This window comes from Colias eurytheme, chromosome 12 (assembly GCF_061535395.1).
Source record: "Colias eurytheme isolate Ceu_HAF_F1 chromosome 12, ilColEury1 Martin Lab GWU primary, whole genome shotgun sequence".
NCBI lineage: Eukaryota > Metazoa > Arthropoda > Insecta > Lepidoptera > Pieridae > Colias > Colias eurytheme.
Genome location: NC_142991.1, coordinates 920,701 through 941,497, shown reverse-complemented (window position 1 = coordinate 941,497; position 20,797 = coordinate 920,701). Strand labels below are relative to the sequence as shown.

Below are 20,797 nucleotides of genomic sequence, written 5' to 3'. Positions count from 1 at the left end.
ACTTTATAAAGACGAAACCGGGGCAGAATCCGGTATTAGACAGAAAAATTTCATCATGAGCAACTATATGTTATTTACATAAATATTGGACGTAGGACTTCAAAACATACTTTTAATTGATAAAAATATATACCTACGAGCGGTCTGATCAAGCTTTGTCCGTACGAGGATTATTATAGAAACCTATATCGCTCGGGGATAACGAACATATCTAACGGTGAAATATTTTTTGAAATCGGTCGAGTAGTATCCGATATAATCGAGTTCAATAAACAAAAAAAACTTATCAGCCTTATGTGAAGATTTCAGATAATGCTATTAATACATTTAGGCTATAATATGAGATATGCATTTAATATTTAATTATTTCATAAATTAAATATAATTTATTACATTATGTAGCTGTCTTTCTCTAATAAATCATTAATAAAATATGTATATTGTATTTGTTTAAAATTCACATATTCTTAGTGCCTAATCTTGTTATGGTAATTTAAAGACTACTCAAACAATAATTTAGGTAATCTTAATAAAATGGCAATGCACTAAAAGTCGCGGTATATACTATACTCAAAGTTCAAACATCAATTTCAAAGCCAGCTACTTGATACCTCTATCCCTGAAAGTACAAAGCAATTGAAAACAAAAGGACACACGATACAGTCACGTTCCGTTGACTCCATTCATACAATATTATTTAAGATCTCCCAAACGAGGATCCCGCCATAAGTTGTGTTGCTATCTTTAAAAAATGTCGACATACGCGCAGCCTGGTGGCAAGAGGCAAAAGGTAAAGGAAGGTAGGGCTGCTGACAATGTGGATTACTTTCAAGGTAGGACTTTTTGGGTTTTGAAAGTTGTGAGGAGGGAATGAAATCTGCCTAAATAGCAGATTTTATTCTATTTATCTATGTTTGTCTTTGCAATTATTAATTATTGGTGTAAATGGTCATAATAATTTTATTTATTATTTATTAACGTAAAATATTACTAATAAAAAATATGTTTCTTCTTATTCTACTTCTAAAATTTAAGCATAATAACCTCGTGAAACCTAACGATTATACCTTTACTAGCTAGTAGCTACATCAAAAAAATAAAATTATATACGTTATGTTATACTCTAAATATTAGGAAAATAATGGAGATGTTTCCCCCATCAGGCATAGAGAAGGTGGAATTCAACACCGCTGCGTCCGCCACCGACACGCTCAGCTACCGCTACTACAATGCAGCGGAGAGACTGCACTCCAAGACTATGGAAGACTGGCTTAAGTATAGCTTGTCTTTCACTGAGTTCAGGACTTGCAGTAAGTTAATTTGTAATTATGTACGTATACGTTGCATTAAAAGGGAAATGCGAAATTTAAATTTATTTAACTGCAGTTAAATAAATTTAAATTTCGTAAAAATCGTTTATTTCCTAACTTTTTATTTATATTTAAAGAATCTAGTCTAGTCTATCATTTAAAATGTGCCAAATATGGATGTAGGTATACAGTACTGTAGGCCTAGGTTCAGTAGTATTTTTGGCAAGAACTTAAAGTAACAACCAACATATATTCATTTAACAATTTGTTTTTAAACGTTAAAAGATTTAAATTAAATTTTTTAGCCGCAGAATATCCAAGAATCAGCAACAACCGTCCCTGGGATGACAATTCGCACTCTATGGACAATTATAAGCGATGCATAAAGGCCTTTTTCGACCTCTGTACCAAACTTGGCATCAAGTACTGGACAGCTTACGACACTGACTTGCTGCATTTGTCCGATAATTGGGATGAAAATAAGACCAACTGGGACGAAATTGTGGAATATATTCACGAATTGGGCCAGAGGTATCATGTGAAGCTGTTGTGGCTCGCTCCTGATTTGCATTCGCATCCACGGTAAGTTCTTTTTGAATATTTCTTTTATACTCGCGTTTATTTCAATTTTTTTTCAAGTAGTACTTGTCGCAGCTCAAAAAAATTTGGTTAAATTAATCTAAATCTGTTCAGCAGTTCAAATTATTTTGCATTAATTATTAAGTTGACGATTCTTCGATTTTATATGAATGTTCTGCGCGATAGGCTATCAATTTGACAAAATATATTTTGCTTTAGATCTTTATATTACTTTAATCTAAGATTAATCTAAGATTACCCTATACATTTTTTTTCAGTTACATAACTGGAGCATTTACAAACAACGACGCTAATATTTTCGCACACGCAGCGACACAGATCAAGAAATGCCTAGAAGTGTCACAGCGCTTAAACGCCGAATGTTTTCTCATCTGGCCACACCGAGAAGGCTACGATGCCATATTTCAATCAGATGTTGCCAGAGAGTTAAAATTGTTTGTAAAGCTTCTCAAAATCACCGCCGAATACAAGGATCGTTTGAATTCAAAATTACAATTGTTAATAATGCCGTATCATTTTAATGGCATGAAGAAATTGCGGGATACTGAAATACTGAACTATTATATGTGGGACATCACTAGCTGTTTGTTCTTTTTGAAGAATTATGGTTTGGATCGTCAGTTCAAGGTCTGCTCTCCCCCTGGACATCATATGTATATGGCCAATGCGTGAGTTGGGTCCTATTTTTACGTAGAAAGTGATTTAGTGCATGTGTGTCATTTATGTATTGTATCATTTATTATATACTAGGTTTCCGCCCGCGGCTTCGCCCGCGCAGTCAAAGAAAAACCCGCATAGTTCCCGTTCCCGTGGGATTTCCGGGATTGCGTCATTTTCCCGGGATAAAAAGTAGCCTATGTCCTTTCTCGGGTAGATATCAAAATATCTCCATACCAAATTTCATGAAAATTGGTTCAGTAGTTTAGGCGTGATTGAGTAACAGACAGACAGACAGAGTTACTTTCGCATTTATAATATTAGTATGGATTTTCAGGTACAATATGTTGGGTGGTGTAACGATAACAAACGAGTACGATTTGTCCCAAAACAAATCTTTAACTCTCATGATGAAAAGCATAGTTGATCAGGTAAGTTTCATTCAAACTTAAAACACACGAAATGATCTCAGAATGAGTCAGACTACTTTAATATCCTCTTGTGAGGACATAGAACAACATAAGCTCACGAAACATTCCAATGAATTTTTTTCAAGCATTGTATTTTTTATGTCCAGAATACAGCGCCCCCTGGTGGTATAAACCTAAAACTTCGTTTGCGTCGTGACGCTGACGCTCGTGACGCAGCCGTGTGTTATGTGAAGTACATTGACGTCATCGCGAAGGCTTTACGCGTTGCCTGCAATATTGTCGGCGAGCAGATATTCTCTAAGCATGTTCAGGTGATTATATTATTTTAATTGTATAGTGGTCAGACGTTTGATCATACTAATTTCTACAGGTATTGCTATAGATTGTGTCACTTTGAGCTCAATCGAAGTTAAGCATTATTAAATATGTTTTATGTATAAAATATTTAAACTAATGCTTATATTCTTAAATTTGTAGCAACGTTACATCAGTTACTACAGCGGATTTGGCGCACGCGTCGTCAGCGCTGACGTCACACTGGAAGAGTGTGAAGAATACTACAAGTCAGTTACATAAATTATCTTATTTATGAAATAATGTAAAATCACCTGTTTGATTGGTATATTATATTGGTAAATTATGTGTTTCAGCTGTTCCTCGACGGGGCAATCGTTTTTAATTACGGGGCGGGGCGATCGTTTTTAATTATAAAAATATATCGCTTATTAGTTTCAATTAATTTTAGAACAGAGTTTATGTGATTAGCCTGCTATACTTAACCAGAGAGAAGCTTATTTTCCACTAGGAATCGAACTAAAATTTCGTTTATAACGTTATATCTACACTACCAAATTACCAATATGATAACCTAAATAATTTTTCAGGAAGAATCAAGTGCACGAGACAACAAACTCCAAGTGCGAACATTTCGACTTCGTGTTCCAGCGCTATTTAGACTCTTGCGATCACATTTGACAACTTTTTGACATCGATTGTTGTAAACTTGAGTAATGGCGTGTGAGAGAGACGGAAATAGATAAATAGTCTGTTTTCTCGCTTACACTACTGAATTTATTCACAACTGTGTTTTCCCTTTTCTGTTTTTCTTGTGTGTTGTTATAATAGAGTTTTGTTTTGTGAATACATACTCGTTGTTAAAATTATGAATTTTTTGACTATTCAATATTCGAATTACCACATAAGCACTTATATTATTTTGTAAGAAAATTAAATTTTACTTTAATGTCTATTTTTCTTAGCTGTTACTTTACGTTTGCACCAAATCGATGTCAAAAATATCATACAAGTGTTTTACTGGCAACACTTCTCTACCAACTGAAACCGTGATCTCAAAGTTGCCATATGTAGTTAAGATTAACATTAGAATAAAACAACCAATAAGTTATTCATAAATTTATTCGTGTTTTTGTATTTTTTCATATTCACAGCGATTTACATATTAATTGTATACACATTGTGCTTAACACGACGATTACATAATCAAATCGATACATAACTAACTTTGATGCAAAAAAAAAATGATTTTAGCAAGATTTTTACGTTTATAAATTTAGACAAAGACTTCATTTGTTGGAATCATAAAAAAAATGTTTCTAAACATAGACACGATAAAGGACACAAAATCCATCTTGCATAGGATTTTTTTATTTGCATTTTGCAAAATAAAGTGAGATGGATTTTCTTCCTCTTTAAAATGTTTAGAATTTATTTTAAAATATTACAATACATTCAATGTTTAAACAGAAATACAAGATATACCATCAAATACAATTATTATGATTCAATTTTCATTGCATTTCATTTTAAAGTGCAGCAGCTATGTATAACCGCGTCTCTTTCTATCACTATAAAATTACATAAACTAGAGCGAGATAAACAATTTCAAGTATTTCCGTTCTTCGACGTTAATAGCTCTCTATCTTGCTCTAGTAACGACTGTGAAATGAGACAGAAAGAGGCGGTAAAAATATAATTAAAAAACGGCTTTATTATCAACGTTTATGATGGTATATTTCTGTGAATTGTAAGTATTGATACATTACAAATTATTCGAGGCAAGATTTTTATAAGTTTTAATTAACAGACAATTTGTAAGCTTTGTAAGTAAAGTATATAATTTTATAAAAATGTATTGAATAAAAAGTATGTTCAGATTTCGAATACATGTTCAATTATTCAATAAAATAAAGTGGTTTATACTAATTTTAAGTACTAAAATAAGTACTAAGTGTTAAGAATTATAATAAATATTAATCAAACTAACCCCACATGAATTAAAACAATTTTAAATTTTGCAATTGTTCAATTAATTTAAAAATAACTAAAACAAAAATAAAATAAAACCACTTTATTTCAGAATATTACAGTTTAATTTGTACAATATGTATTTGTAAACAAGTTTATTGTTTTACAATTATTTTATATACGTTAGGTTTTTTTTACATAGTCTACACAAAAGCAACTACGTCTTATATATAAAGTAGAACTTAGAATTACTAATGCACTAAAAATACAAACACTGAGAAAAAACTTAACCTAGTTCGGAAGTTGATAGACTGCCCTGGCATGGAATAGAATTCTAAAAGCACAGCTAATAAATATATATATAACAATCTACAAATTGTTTACACAGATTACGAAAAAACTAAATATTCTCTAGTCTATTCCATATTGTCAGTGAACGGCCTTCATATCCATCTAATAAATAATTCAAAACGAATTTCACCTAAACGTTTAAAAAGAGCGAGGTCTCTTACTGTACAATAAGTCTCATATACAATTAAAAACTAACACAAATCATTGCCTAATACTGAGAATAAAGAAGAAAAAAAAAGCGCGCGAAAGTAAAAAACAAAATGGCAGCATCGCGTCGGAATGAACGTATCCTGTACATTGTACATTTATGCTATCAAACTACAGATTTGGAACACTTGTATATTTTGTAATAAAAGCACCATGGTTTGTTTTAGTCTCTGGTTTATTGGCTATATTGTGGTATATAATTTGCACATAATATCTTTTTTTTATAAAATATAGTATAAGTAATTTGGTACTGGCCGTTATCGCTTTCAGAACCAAATCTTACTATTAAAAAGATAAAGTACCTAATCGTGCCGTAAAGAAAAAAAAAATATATCAAAAAAGGGCGCGAAAAAAAAATGTACTTTTAGATTTAGTACCTTGTTTTTAAAACGTAAATGTGTAAGTTTCAATAAATCGTAAAGCCACATATTATATTATTTTAGCTAGTAAGCTTAGATTATAAACATGGTAAAAGTTAAGTTAGATTTACTCTAACGTAAAATGGATTACCTATAAGTAATTTTGTAATTCTAAATGCACACAAGTAGTTTTTAAGTCACTACAAAATTTTAAGAACATTTTTAATTTAATAGAAATAAATAAGTGTTATATTAACTGCACCAATAATATATTTCTAAAACGTTTTAATGTATCACAAATACAAATAAAATTAATGTCACCAAATTATTAAATGATTGTTTTGTCAAACATTTGTTTTTATCACTTTTATCAATCCGGTTTTTTTTCGATAATTATTTCTAAATAAATTACCAATTCTTTGGTAAATTCCACAAATAAGAAACCTAGGAACATATTTTAAAGTCGAGGTTTTATTTTTAAACCTTATTTATTATGAATTTTCACACCAATTATATAAATATAGTAAAAATGTCAATTAAATGTGGTCATTTATTCTAGAAAATTAAATGACCGTTATGACTAGATTTTCTTTATTAGTCATTTATCTAACGTAAGTTTTGAGTTTTTTTTTAATTTCGTATAATTTATAAAATTGTAGCATTCAAATACTACTAAATAATAATTTAAATAATGATTAAGTCCCTTAAAAATATAACTCAATTCATAGTTAAGAACGATTTACTAAGTTTTTATTTTTTCGCCCTAGAAGTAGATATTTAGCGTAAAGTTTCATAATTTTTTTGTGTTGTATTTTTTCTTACAACAATTTTATTTTACAAACAAAGAAGAGTATATACTTTTTTGAACAATACTTTAATTAGAAATTTAAAGAAACAGACGGTCTACTAACAGCGGCCAATTCTTTGTAGAAATTGTCTGCCATTGCATCATTTGCGTTTTGCATTTACTTAGGTTTTTCACAAAAAAGGTGCAACTTTTACACGATTTCTTCTTAACGAAAAATTAAACAAAGAATTTATTTTCACCATACATTAAGTATACGAAGTTTTGTTTGTCTATGATGTTTTAAGACGAGTATTTTTTTTTATAATCGCGTATTTGGGGCTTTAATCGTAAATAGTTAGTTACCACAACACTGGGCAATACATAATTACTGGGATACTTAGTTGGAGCTTTGCGCTTATTTATCTTTAGAGAAGTGACGCGATAAAAATTTTCATTGATTTTACTCTATGATTACTGAATTTGAAATTCGAACGCTGGCTGGATATATCGTAGCTATAAAAACTATATAAAACTACCCTCATTTAGCACAAGCAAGTTTCATATATAAGTTGTATATGCTAGCAGATACGTCCAAGCGTACATCGCCTATACATGCGGCGTTGTTGAGTAAAATATATCCATCTCGTTCACTCGTAGCGCGGAAATGTTGCCATCTCTGTCGCACGTATGGGTATTGTCAGTCATTCGTCGTCAGAGGGCTCGGTGCCAAAGTAGCGGTCTCCGAAATTACCTATACCGGGTAATACGTAGAATTTCTCATTGATCTCCGGGTCTAGAGCCGATGTTATAATCTTAACCTGAAAGGAATGATGATGGTGTAATAAACGTAATGCAAATATGAATTAATTTTATGTAATGTTTTTTTGTGGATCCGTTATTTAAGCTACGGCACTGATTTGATGAAGATGTCTTATAACTACTAACTCTATTTGGCTATAAAAATTCAAAATTTGTTCTGTGTGTGTGCTATATGCATATTCATATATTGTGTGTTTGCCGGCATGTGAGCGAGCTGTCTGTATATGTTTTTCGGATGTGTATTTGAATCCTTTGTGTTTGCGTATAAACGCTCGTGTTCTGTGTGTATAATATGTGCGGTATGTGTCATGTCAGTATGTGTGTGTGTGTTTTGTGTCAGTGTATACATGAGTGGCGTGTTTCTGTGTGTGTGTCAGTGTATATTTATGGGGTGTGGGTATCTTTGTGTGTTTGCGTGTATACGCTTGTATTGTGTTCTGTGTATACTCACCTCAGGAAAGGCATAAGCCACCGAATGCACGCCAATCTCCGCCATAAGTAACGAAACGAGCGATATGTGCCGTTCGGGCACATCGTGGTCCAATAACACGCGGATCGCCATCATGGCCGCCGCGCCTGTTGCTACGGTCGCGTCCATTAATATCACGCGGTAGTCTTTTATGTCTTTGGGCAGACGGAGGTAGTAGAGCTGTGAATTGAAAGGAAGTTTTAGGGTTTTTTTTCAATTCGATTGGGGAAATTACTGTTAGAGAAGTAACGTACAAATAACGATAGGCGTATTTTGCATATATGTTATGATCATGCTGCTTCTACGCTACCACGTTACAAAACGTAAGTTTTCTTTCAACTAGCATCTTTAGGTTGAGTAGGTACATGTAGCTGATGCGATGTTGGCAATCCACACGGCATGCGGCTAACGCGACGTTGCCGCACCGCACGACAAATACATTACGCGATGTTGCCACGCAACAATGCTGCACCGCACAACAAACACATGACGCAACGTTGCCGTGCCACACAACAAATGCACGAGGCGACGTTGCCGCACCGCAAGCACATTTATCACCAATATTAACCCACCTCCGGCTCGTCAGTCTGCTGGTTGGTCTGTATGAGTATCTTGCCGATGCGTATGTCCTTGCACACATCGCAAACGGCCTGCTCCATTGTTTCGCCCGCGCGTAGTATGGACACACCGCACACGCGCTCTACCGCGCATTTGCGTCCTAGAATTTAGATTTTTAATATAACAAGATTTTGTTATACGATATAATATCCATACTCATGTTTAGTGCATATAAGAATTGATAAAGATTGTCGCTTTGTTTTTTGTGTGTAAACCACAGCAGCAATTTAAATTTTAGATCTTTTATTTTACTTTTTTATATCTTTGTTCTCATCGTATTTTTTTTCATGGTTTGTAAGCATCCATCCACGGTTCGAGAGATTTAATAATATGTCAATTTATTTCGCAGAATCTATGCAGTGAGAGTATTTACGATAAGGTATAAGATATTTTCTAAACTTTTTCCTTCACTTATCAACATTTTAAGTAAAAATTTCATTAACTTAACAAGATGCTGAAACTAGATTATTGACTAATTTCTATAAAATCTTACCAGTATAACTAAATCCCTGTGGAGTATCAACACTATGCGTGGTGTAGGGTAACAATGATATCGCGAACTCTATGACGAGTCTCATCAAACGTTTCGAGTAGAAGATGAATTCGTCCCGCGGCGTGTCCTTGTTGCGTATGAATGTGTGGAGTCCTTGTACCTGTGAGATAATTAAGAAATATGAATTGTGGGTTATTTTTTATTATTTGAGGGTAGTTGAACAAGTTATATTATAGATATGTATTCTGTTTTTTAATACAGCTTCTCCTTCAGGATATATTAAACTTTAATCGACAGATAATGTTTACATTAAAAAAAGATTTACAATATCTGATAATATAATCATTTAAAAAAAATGTGCTGATCGTAGTCCTCATCATATAATACCAAATAATATAAATGTTTTAGTTGATAAATTTGTATTTAAAATGTTTCCTACAATTTGGAACTTTGTTTAAATGGCTACCAAGAAATCTATTTAAAAAATCTTTAAAACTGATTATTTGTTTGAATTGACGTTATATGATTTAAAAAATGGTTATTTATTAAAAAAAACCTTTTATATTATTTCTTTAGAAACACATACCTGAGGCGTATCCTTAAGTACGTATAGCGAGTCAGGTACGGGCTGACCCACGTGTGCGATCGCCAGCTTTTCTCGCACTTTAAAACCACGCTAAAATAAAACAATTTAATTCAATTATTATCATAAAGAAATACAAAGTGTCTGCACTGTGCACTTTAAAATACATTATTTGTTGCATTGTAGTGTTTTAAACGTGAAATATCTCAAAATCTTTAACAATAAACATATGCAGTTTTCACAATAAGGATGTGAATAGTGATAGCATCAACCAATATACAACAGAATGTTCCATAACGAAGATTGTAGAAATTAAAGAGAACAAAAGAAAAGTTAATTATAGTTTATGTCTGTCTGGAAGTGCATGTGCGCATGTATACGTGCGTTTCCGTGCGTGCGAATAATATTTTTGTGAAAGTGTGCGTGCGTGCGTGTATGTTCGTTTAAAAGTAATAAAAAAATTGGTTGTCTGTAAAGTCGGTTTACCGACGATAGTTGAACGTGACAACGTCCGATTGTGCTTCTTTGTCGCTCGATCCGCGCTCTCGCTTGCACTTCAAGCCTTACATGGAACGCCTCAGAGCGAGGTAACGCCGCATGAGTCATGTTTTTTCGTGCTTGCAGCCGGCTTTATCGAATTATAAGACGTTGTCACGTCAATAAGTAAAAAAAATAATAAAAATGAATATTGAAAAGTTTAAAGTGATACAAATACATACATAATATAATTTGTAGGAACTAAAGTCTGTGTTAGTTTGTATTAAAGGCTTAAGAATCGCTCACAATATTGGTAAATTACGGATTCCTTTTTTGAACTTAAAATCTACATTTAAAATATGTAGGTGTGTGCATATGTATGTAAGTGTGTTTATACATATATACTCACGAGCTGCAATTGCTTATGCACGTGTTGCACAATGAGCGATATAGCGACTTTATTCTCTCCCCCTCTCGGCACTATAATATCGGCGTGCGCCATACAGGGCGCTATATAGCTTTGGTACGCCGGTTTTACGTGCGTTAGGTACTGTTTCAGTACTCCTTCTAGATCGCGGCCACGTTGGACTATGTCTCTGTTGGAAAAATATTTTTTTTTTAAAGAATAGGACTTTAAGACTGAGGTAAAATTTTTGAAAAAGTTTTATAATTTTCAACTGGATGGGAAATTTTGCACATAATATTTAAAAAATATCGATTCGTAAATTAAGTAAATTTTTATTTTTACACCACATAAAACAATACAGTAAAAAACATTATTTTGTCTTACTTTAATCTATAAGGCATTGCTTTCATAGCAAAGCATATGTAACCCCGCCTTTTCTAATTATTTATTATTTAAACAATAATATACTCTATCCCCATACAAATAAAGTCCAAAATCACCTTCTCAACCGTCTCGCGATCCTTATATCCGCCAACCTTTTCCTAATTCTTTATTATTCAAGCAATAATATACTCTATCCCCATACAAATAAAGTCCAAAATCACCTTCTCAACCTCCTCGCGAGTCTTATATCCGCATCGGTATCCACAAACACCTTCATGTCCAACTTGCTGACGACATCAGCGTTATAGAACGCGAGTATACCCTCGAATATTATCACGTTTGCGCCGTACATTGTTTTCTAAAAAGATTTTTATTATAGGTTAGAATTAGTAAAATCAATTTAGGTTTAGTTTAATTATATAGCTGAATAAATGCCATTTATAATAAAAAAAATCTTAGTTATAAAATGCATATAAACAGCTTTTGTAAAATTACAAACAAGAAAAATATGCTGCGATTGCTTGAAATACACAATGCATCAAAGGATATTTGTACCTGCACATCACATTAATTCATCGGCAGATTACTTAATTCTCCCTAATTGAACTTTTGTTGCCTGATTTTTTTCTTAATCTTGTAAAATGTCAGTACACACCCAAATAAATGAGTAACCTAAATCCTAATGTAATGCCTGTGTCTTTAAAAAACAAGTTTTTAATGTTACGAAAACTCTGATCATGTTAACCCATTGAGCCCCGAACGGCCCGATCGGACACAATAGATTTTCTATTGTGTCTGTGATTCCGGGGCCTGAGTTATATATGGTGAAAATAATTAATAAACTTACCGTCCGATTCTCCCTAGAATGCGTGACATAATTATAAATCGGCACTTCGACTTTTTTGCCCTCCTTGAGTCGCTGCAGAACATTAACCAGTAGCTCCATATCGAACGCATCCGGGTGATCGAAGTTGTATTCGTTGCGCATAGCTGCTTGGTGCTGCTTTTCGTTGAGGACCTGGGAAATGGTACGTTTTTAATACTTTGACACAGAAAAAAGCACCTATTTAATGCCAGGAGTCAGGACCCAGAATTCTGTAAATCTGCAGGTAGGTGATCAAAAATGTTGATAGAGGCTCGATACTAGAAATTTAACTTGCTATTCGCAACTAAGTCATTACCTTACCACTACTTACTCTAAATGATGAATAGAAGCTAATTGTAATGTTTTGAAATGCTTCTGTATGTAGTAATTTAAAAAAATACTTCATACGCACACAGTCAAATATTTTAAAAATCGTCGATTTGCTAAATTGGCAATAAATAAATATTCTCAATATTCTTGACCATTGATTTTCTATAAACTAGTCTCTCTCAGCAGCGTTAGCCCCTTCATTCGTCCCAGTAATGTTAAAAGTCTATTGTATACGCTCATAAGAAACTCTGCCTTGCACAAGCACAGGCAGAGTTTCGCTACGGACAATTTTTCAACGTGATTGTGATTTTAGTTGTTTCGTATACGTAAATGATTATTCCACTCTATTACCTTATAAAACGAGTCCATACTGACAATAGTGACCCACGGTATATTCAAAGACTCTATGATCTTAGCCGCCACTGTCGTTTTACCGGACGCGCTCGCGCCGCATATACCTGTAAATATTCACTGCAGTTGGTCATATTATTATTGGTTGTCGATCTATTTATGCCTTAGTTAATAAGAATAATTTTTAAATTACATAGCTGAGTCCTATAGAAGGTTGTTTTTTTGTGTATACGTATGTATATTTGGTTAACAAGCTATGTAGGTTAAAGTTAAACGACATAATCAATTTTAGATTGAGGCATCAGAATATTCCATATATCATTTTATTCATTACAATATATTGTACTTTTACCTTTGCTGTTAATTTTTTTAGCAATCCAATGGTATCATTCTAATACTATTTCCAATAGCTAACTTCTCTATACAAATACATTCTCAATTCAATAAAAAATAATAAAAAATCGACATGTAATTTTTTGTACTTTTTATCTTTTTTACGGTTTCTTACCAATAAGAAACGGCTCCACCTCCTGCCCTCCTGTACAATTATACCATGGCGGTCTGCCCGCCGTGTATATCGTCCGTCTGTCTGCGTGTAGGATGCTCTCTGCTGTTGTTTTCTTGTTCGGTTGAGACATTGAGGTTGTGCGCACGCGCCGCTGTCGAGGGGACTTTAGTATGTTTGATCCTGTGAAAAAAAAACATTGAATTGTCATGATAATCAGGCTATATTTTTGTCAATTTCAGGGAAACAAGCTATAGTTTAATGTCGTTTTTAATCTATTATACATTTCTTACTAATTGCTAAATTGCCTGTAGAGGGCGGTCTATACGGCCTAGCTTAATACATTAAAGTAAGAGCACATGGGTCAGAACTCAGAAGTGAAACTTCTTTGAAAAGTTCTATACCAAAATCGTCGCCTTACTGTATGATGCGAACATTTTAAAATTGTTTTGAAATATTATTCTCAACGCGCCTTAAAAAATTTCACTTCACAAATACTTTTTTTATGTTTGTATTCGCTCTTCAAAGGTTGTTTAAAAATAATTCAATGTATTCAGAATATGTATTGGATAGAGAAGTAATTGACCATGATATCTAGTCTCTACATATTAATTGTGAACAGTCATGGTCTTTAAACACATTAATAACGAATAATACTATACATATTCACGCGTAGGCAAATAGCTGAGCCGGTCAAACGAACAAAATTGAATACAATCAAATTCTCATTCATCTTATTTCTTATTCTTATTTTAATAGTTTAGATAAATATATCGCTGTATGCATAACATAATGAACTGGAATTCCAAATCGTGCGCATATAATAAGTGTCTCCAATGTCATAATTGGAAGCGAAACGCAACTCAATACGATGTTTGTTTTATATTAAATTTTATAAGTCAACAAATCGTGATTTAGTATAATGAGCATTCAAGTATTTCTTCTCAGAATAAAAACTTACCAGGGTTTTATAAATTTAAATTAGAGTTTTTTTAACAGAATTTTCCATTCACTTAAGGCCATGCGCAGACGACAGACTATCCGTGACGCACTTTTTAGTCTGTGAAAATAGAACCTATGAAATTATATGCAGTAACGCACACGACGCGCAAAAAGTCCGGCGCATAAAAAATCCGTGTAATTCGGGCAGACCGCACCGCGCCGCTCCGCACAAAAGTGTGTGAAAAGAATTGAACGTTTGCTTCAACGCGCGCTAAAGCTTTGGTCTGGTGATCATGACGCACAACGCTGAGGTATGCGCCCCAACGCAGCGTCACGACGCAGCATTTACCTTCCCTGCGGAGAGGTGGTCAGTTGATTTTGCCGCAGCTACCAAGGTAGACGTGAACATGAACAATTTTGCTGTAATTATCAAACTTTAATGTTTTTTGTCTTTATTTTAACCCATTGACCACCGAGCGGCCCGATCGGGCCGAGACACAATAGATTTTCTATTGTGTCTGTGATCCGAGGACTGACGGATTAATAAAGAAGGATAGCTGCGAACTAATTCTATTAAAGAAAGAAAGAAAGAAATTAAATTGTCTTCGAAAAAATTCATATTGTCGCATTCATATATGCCGTGACGCATACCCGCACACCGCAGCGTTCAATCGAGAATGACGCCGCGCTGTGCGGGAGAACACCTCCCCACTCACCGCGCTTGCCCTTCGCCGCTGACGCATACTGCGACGGAACAAGAGAACATTGTCGACGTTTTTCATATGATTGAGTGTCCGGCATCGCAAACCGTATACCTCAGCGTTGTGCGTCATGATCACCAGACCAAAGCTTCACGCAGACGGCGCACACTTTACACGATTTCCATAGCGTCTACGTGCCTACAGCTCTGCCGACAAAATGATCGAAGATGTGCGTCGTGTGCGTTGAGTCTGTGAAAAATCCGCGACCGACTTTTTGCGCGCCATGCAGACTTTTTGTGCGCCGCAGACTCGATCGCACAAAAAGTGTGCCGTCTGCGCAGGGCCTATATATGAAATTATTATACCTACTTATAATCGAAAAAATAAATTAAAAATCCAACAATTACTTCGATACCTTTGTTAAAAGCGTAGGCTCGTTAAAAAAAGGAAACATTTAAAATAATAGAAAAAAGAGACGTATGATCTATAAATATTATAAAAATATATAAAAATCACTCAATTTGTCAAATTACCTGTAGATGGCGGTCTATACGGCCTAACATTGGGCACAGTGGTGGGCGACGCCGGGGCGCGCGAGTAGTCATCGTCATCCAGAAACACTTGCTCGCTTATCTCTAACGCCAGCTCTGAGTCGCTGAAATGGTAGTGTTGTGTTAATTTGTATTACAAAAAATAACAAGGTATAAGAAGTCTGTAAAAAAATGAATAAAAATTTTCAGTTAGACCTAAAACCATGTAATTTGTTTTTGTTATAAATAAAAATAGATTTAAATATTAATTATGTAAAATATTTAAAAATAAACATACATTTGAAAATAAAATCAGTTAAATATTTGTATTGTAACAACTGGATTATTTTTTTTATTAGTTTCATCTACAAACGTAGTTGCTAGCAACCTAATGAAAAGGTTGAAGATTTACGTGACTTTTAAAAATCAATTTCATCAATTTAGATTTATATATATAAATTATTTTTAGTGTGTCGACCTTCACTGTAAACCGGATTTACCTAAAAAGTGGTTTTTGTAAATTATTACATTCATCTTGATCACCTAATTGCAACACAGACGTCAAATTATTTCGTAAATCGTTGTGGAAATATTTAAGTTTTAAGCTATTGCATAGCTTCTATCGCGGGCCTTGAGCGCGGGGACCGAATCGAGAAATTCCGTAACGAAAAAACCTCACGCTTCCCACTCCGACGGGCTCGGAGGTGTGGCTTGAAGGCATGCTATGCAATAGCTTTACCGCGGCAATCCCCGAGTGCCACACGTCTTTTTCAATATAATTGGAATTCTCATAAAAAGCTAAAATACCACTACGGAAATAAAAGATAACTAAAACATTTACTCCAATCTAATAATAAAATAAACAAATACATTCCATGTTTCATTAAATCAAACACTTTCGGACCCGAATTTCATAAGATTATCATCGTGGGACGTGTTCATTATACAGAATTAGCACAACCTACTTATTTCCTTTATAGTTACAGAAAAAAAAAGTTGAATAAATTATTATTATATGTATTACAAAAAAATGCTCCGGTTTATCATCCAACAACATTACAAAAAAACGCATGCGCCATCGAGGATAACAAACATTTTAATCAACGTTTTTGTAAAAAAAAAAAACAAATATTCTGTTAACATAAAAAACGTTATCACTGTTTAACCTGAAATAAATTAGAAAGTACAGAAATACAGAAAGCCCTGACCTTCTCTGGCATAAGAGAATTAAGGCCAAGAGCATTATTATTGTTTTTATGTCGCTACAAACTTTGTGACTAATGATTTAAATTTATCTTAATTGGCCCGCTTATATCATTTCTCATGTGATAACAAGATTGTGTTTATTAATAGAGATGAGAGTTATAAAAATTTAAATTATCTGTATGTATAATGTCTTACAAACTCAAACATTTATTTATACAACAAGACTTTGTTGAGAAGCGCTTTTGAATCATCAAAATACAGAAGAATAATACAATGACAACAGAAAAGACAAGAGAAACAAAATATTTTTTAATGTTATACATATTCACATAATTTTTTTTATATCCACACGTAATTAGTCTACTCGCAAAATATAAAAATATTAAAAACTATACATATAAATAATTAATAATCACATATAGTATTCGAAAATACTATTTTAATTAAATTTATAGATATGAATTTGAATAATTGTGTAATGGTTTTTTCCTCTATTATATGAATTCATAAATATTTTTAACAGTGAGTACTTCTATTAATAAATTATTTTTTTTAGTTATGATGATAAATTATGTATTTGGTTACAAAAAAAGTAATTTACAATGAAATAAATGGTAAATTACCATATTAATGTTTGAATTTTTATGGTGTATAAAGGAGCTTGGCCAGACTCTATTCATGAAGATTTGGTTCTACTCTCGAAATCGATGTTTTAAGAGCTTTTATCTCAGACTTTGAACGCGGCTACCGAATGTAAAAATTCCGTAACGACAAAACCTAACACCCTCACTCCAACCCGCACAGTGATGCTATGCAATAGCTGCACCTCTGCGACTGCTGCGGCAGTCCTCGAGTGCCACACATATTTTTTTTGTATATTTTTAGAGACATAACCTTACAGTAGGTGAAACAAATACATATAACCAGAAAATTCATGTTTGGCTATCTATTAATTATTATGAAAATTACTAGGTATTTATTTTCCCTGACTCTCATAATAAAGATAATATCTCTCATATAAAACTTAAAAATTTCTGTTATAATAAGTAAAAACATTTAGTTTTCTTTTAAAAATCTATGTATTTTTATTAAATTATTGTTGATTTGTTTCAAAGTGATATTATAATTGGATGAAATAAGATTACAAATTTGAACGATTTATAAAATAATCTTTTGTATATTGCTTCTGTAGCACAATACCTTAATTAAATTATCTTTGTCTTATATTTAGAAGAGAAGATCAACGGAGAAAAGATAAAATTTATGATTATGATGTAATTTATGTAACTATTTTTACAGCATTGAAGTCTTAATTAATTTGCGTTAACTTGAGGTTTTACCATGTAATTAATTCATTGTGCTTCTAATCCTTGTTATCTTGTATAAAAATAGGTTTTAGTCACTGCAATGGAGCAATAAAATGTTTGTAATGATATTATACTCGACACTTATGTATTGTTTTCATGATTACATTCAAAAATGTTTTGATAAAAAGTGACTTAGTATCAAGTGATCCTTATCTGTTATCATCTTATCAATAGTAGTAATTTTAGTTGTTTTGTTTTCCTTCTGATGTTATTCTAGAATTTTTTATGTTAAGTTCAAGGGCTGTTTTTATAAATACTTTAAGTATGTCAATGAAATGATTGTTTAGAACATTAAATCAGCATGAATTAATATTAAAACATAACATTAGTTGAAATTTCTTACATATTTCTGGTGACCAATGAACTATCCATGACGTGTTTTAAAAAAGTTGTTGTTTCACATGTGATTACGATGATTTTGTGTATATTGACGCTTCCGAGCACGTGTCTGATTCACAGCGTGATTATACAGCGTAAACCGAGCTGCCAATCTACTATAGAAATGTCTAAAAATAAATCAAAATGCGTGGATGCGAGAGGTTATAAACCTTCAGCTGTAGCCGTCAAACTATCGTGAACTTTACTAAATCGCTTGTTATTACTAACACGCACTAACACAAACAAACCGTGCGATATTTCTCATGCCTGAGATCACACTGAAAAAAGCCTTCCCATCTGCAAATTTTGTTGACACGAGACAGCTGTGCAAACAAACATTAATAAAGGTTAGCACACGCGAAATACCTATCCGAGCTTGCTGAACTCGGCGTCTCGAATTTGTTCATCTTCCCAGCCATCACCGGTCGTCAATAGAACAATTAAATATTATATATCAGTAGGAAAACTCCAAAAATTTATGACTGTATGCACACGCAAATTACGATTTTGACGTTTACAGTTCTGAAACAGATCTACTGCGTCAAACTCGCATTGTACTGCGTCATTAACCTTAACGTCAAAGTAAAATTTCCACAATTATTATTTTATATTATCAAAGTGTAATTAAATTTATTTTAAAATCTTAATTATGAATTAAATATTAGTTATCTTATATAGTCTATACAAGATAACTATGATATATGTCTCAATTTTATGTAGAAGGAAAAAAGTAACTTTTTGAACGAAAGATGCGTTTCGTTTCACGGTACATTTAAATCGATAACTATTATTACGCTTTAGCTTCAAACATTAAATACTCCTTAACATTATTAAACATTAAACACTAATCATACATTTCATCAAATATATTTTTTATATTCTAAAACTATATAGCAATAGAAGTTTTGTACGATATCAATAAAGATAAAAAATAATATGTATGTAACGTGTACTAGAGTACACACGTAAGAAGTGAAACTTCTTTATGACCTTAAAAATGTCACGAGTATGGCGTAACGCAAAAATGTCACGCGTACGGCGTAACGCAAAAATGTCACGCGTACGGCGTAACGCAAAAATGTTACACTAAATTTTTGTCCAACACCGATAAAGAAGTTTCACTTCAATAATCATACGTCTTTAAGTTGTTACGTTACGTTTACATAGATTCATCCTTATAAATCAGTATGTTTGGTTGTAATAGTTTAATTTTTGCTTTAATTTTCATACCGCATTTACGATACGCACAATAAACCGCATTTTACCGCGTTCACACAATCGTGTTCGTATTCGCACGAATGTGAAAATGCGGTTCTAGTAACGGGTAACCAATCATACTACCTACATATTATATTTAAGTAGTTACATTACTTAAATACAGATTAAAGGGCGTCACACACGGTGAAGATACTATAATATTTTATCTTAAGATACTGTAATTGAAGATACTATAATATTTTATCTTAAGATACTGTAATATTTTATATTACAGTATCTTAGAAATAAAATTATAAAATATTATAGTATCTTCACCGTGTGTGACGCGCTTATCAGTTTCATTTTTCCGCCACGATTATTTGTTGGTTTTTCGCACAGGTTTTTAGCAATGGATCTACAATCTACATACATACTTCAAATAGCAGCATACATCAAGTTGGTCACAATTACTTAAATAGTTGAAATTTGCATAGGAAGACAAATCTGTTTCATTTACTTATAATGAAAAAAGTTACCTAAATCCAGCTGTTGGCTAAGAAATTCAAAAATTTCAAAACTTCTTGCGGTTGTTATAAAAAATGTATAAGCTCATTTCTATTCAATATAATGCTAATCGCGACAGCTGCACGAGCAGAATTCAGTAATTATATAGTTTGACTTTCAATTTATTTCTTATATTAGTAGTTTATAATAAAATTGAAACATTATATTATATTATGTAGTGTGTTGTACCTAATAGTAATATTATAAAGCTTTGTTTTTTATGGCAATAATTAACTACAACAACAGAGGTTAATTCATAACCAATTATTGAAATCTAGTTTAGCTATCATAAAATCTATTATTTTAGAAACAGTTCACTGTTTTTTTTTAATTCATCATTCCCGTAGAAATTTCTTTTGACCACGCGCACGAAATTTTTTATCGAAATTTATCAAAATACCCACAAACCGTTAAAACCATAATTTCATTATGTTCATGAAGTACCTACTTACTTCACGTTCGTCTACTTATTTCTTCAGATAAGATGTAGGTAATTACCTACTTTATTAAATAGTTTCTTTTTACATCAAAATTTTACATTTCCGCGCGGAGAGCGGCAGCGATAGTTTTTTTAAATACAATAATTTCAAAAGTGTCACCTAATATTTTCCTCTTAGATTAGGATTGAAATTACAATTTACAACC

The 20,797-nt window shown here is 32.7% G+C and overlaps 2 protein-coding genes and 1 long non-coding RNA gene across 3 annotated transcripts in view; 2 read left to right on the top strand and 1 right to left on the bottom strand.

Annotated features, from left to right (window-relative positions):
• Positions 1-20,797, top strand: part of LOC149903740 (uncharacterized) — a 336,421-nt gene that overhangs the window by 54,362 nt on the left and 261,262 nt on the right. The window lies entirely within an intron of this gene.
• On the top strand, positions 752-5,115 carry LOC149903759 (uncharacterized). The gene is made up of 8 exons (XM_090107757.1): positions 752-833; positions 1,164-1,310; positions 1,616-1,892; positions 2,168-2,578; positions 2,905-2,998; positions 3,145-3,309; positions 3,476-3,561; positions 3,883-5,115. Exons 1-8 carry the CDS (start codon positions 752-754, stop codon positions 3,971-3,973), a joined length of 1,353 nt encoding a protein of 450 aa, XP_089963883.1. The 3' UTR covers positions 3,974-5,115.
• l(2)k01209 (uridine-cytidine kinase-like lethal (2) k01209) lies at positions 5,112-18,899 on the bottom strand. Its single transcript, XM_090107756.1, has 12 exons — positions 18,758-18,899; positions 15,444-15,565; positions 13,271-13,450; positions 12,763-12,869; positions 12,064-12,234; positions 11,438-11,574; positions 10,836-11,022; positions 9,953-10,042; positions 9,367-9,526; positions 8,828-8,973; positions 8,238-8,435; positions 5,112-7,785 (listed from the first exon to the last, which is right to left on the bottom strand). The coding sequence occupies exons 1-12, from the start codon at positions 18,808-18,810 to the stop codon at positions 7,669-7,671; spliced, it is 1,668 nt and encodes a 555-aa protein (XP_089963882.1). The 5' UTR covers positions 18,811-18,899; the 3' UTR covers positions 5,112-7,668.

What these genes read in the sequence shown, in the direction of transcription:
- LOC149903759 (XM_090107757.1), top strand. Translation starts at nt 752, where the DNA reads ATGTCGACATACGCGCAGCCTGGTGGCAAGAGGCAAAAGGTAAAGGAA. An exon ending in GATTTGCATTCGCATCCACG is followed by an intron (nt 1,893 to 2,167) that starts GTAAGTTCTTTT and finishes ATTTTTTTTCAG; the next exon opens with TTACATAACTGGAGCATTTA. An exon ending in GAGTGTGAAGAATACTACAA is followed by an intron (nt 3,562 to 3,882) that starts GTCAGTTACATA and finishes ATAATTTTTCAG; the next exon opens with GAAGAATCAAGTGCACGAGA.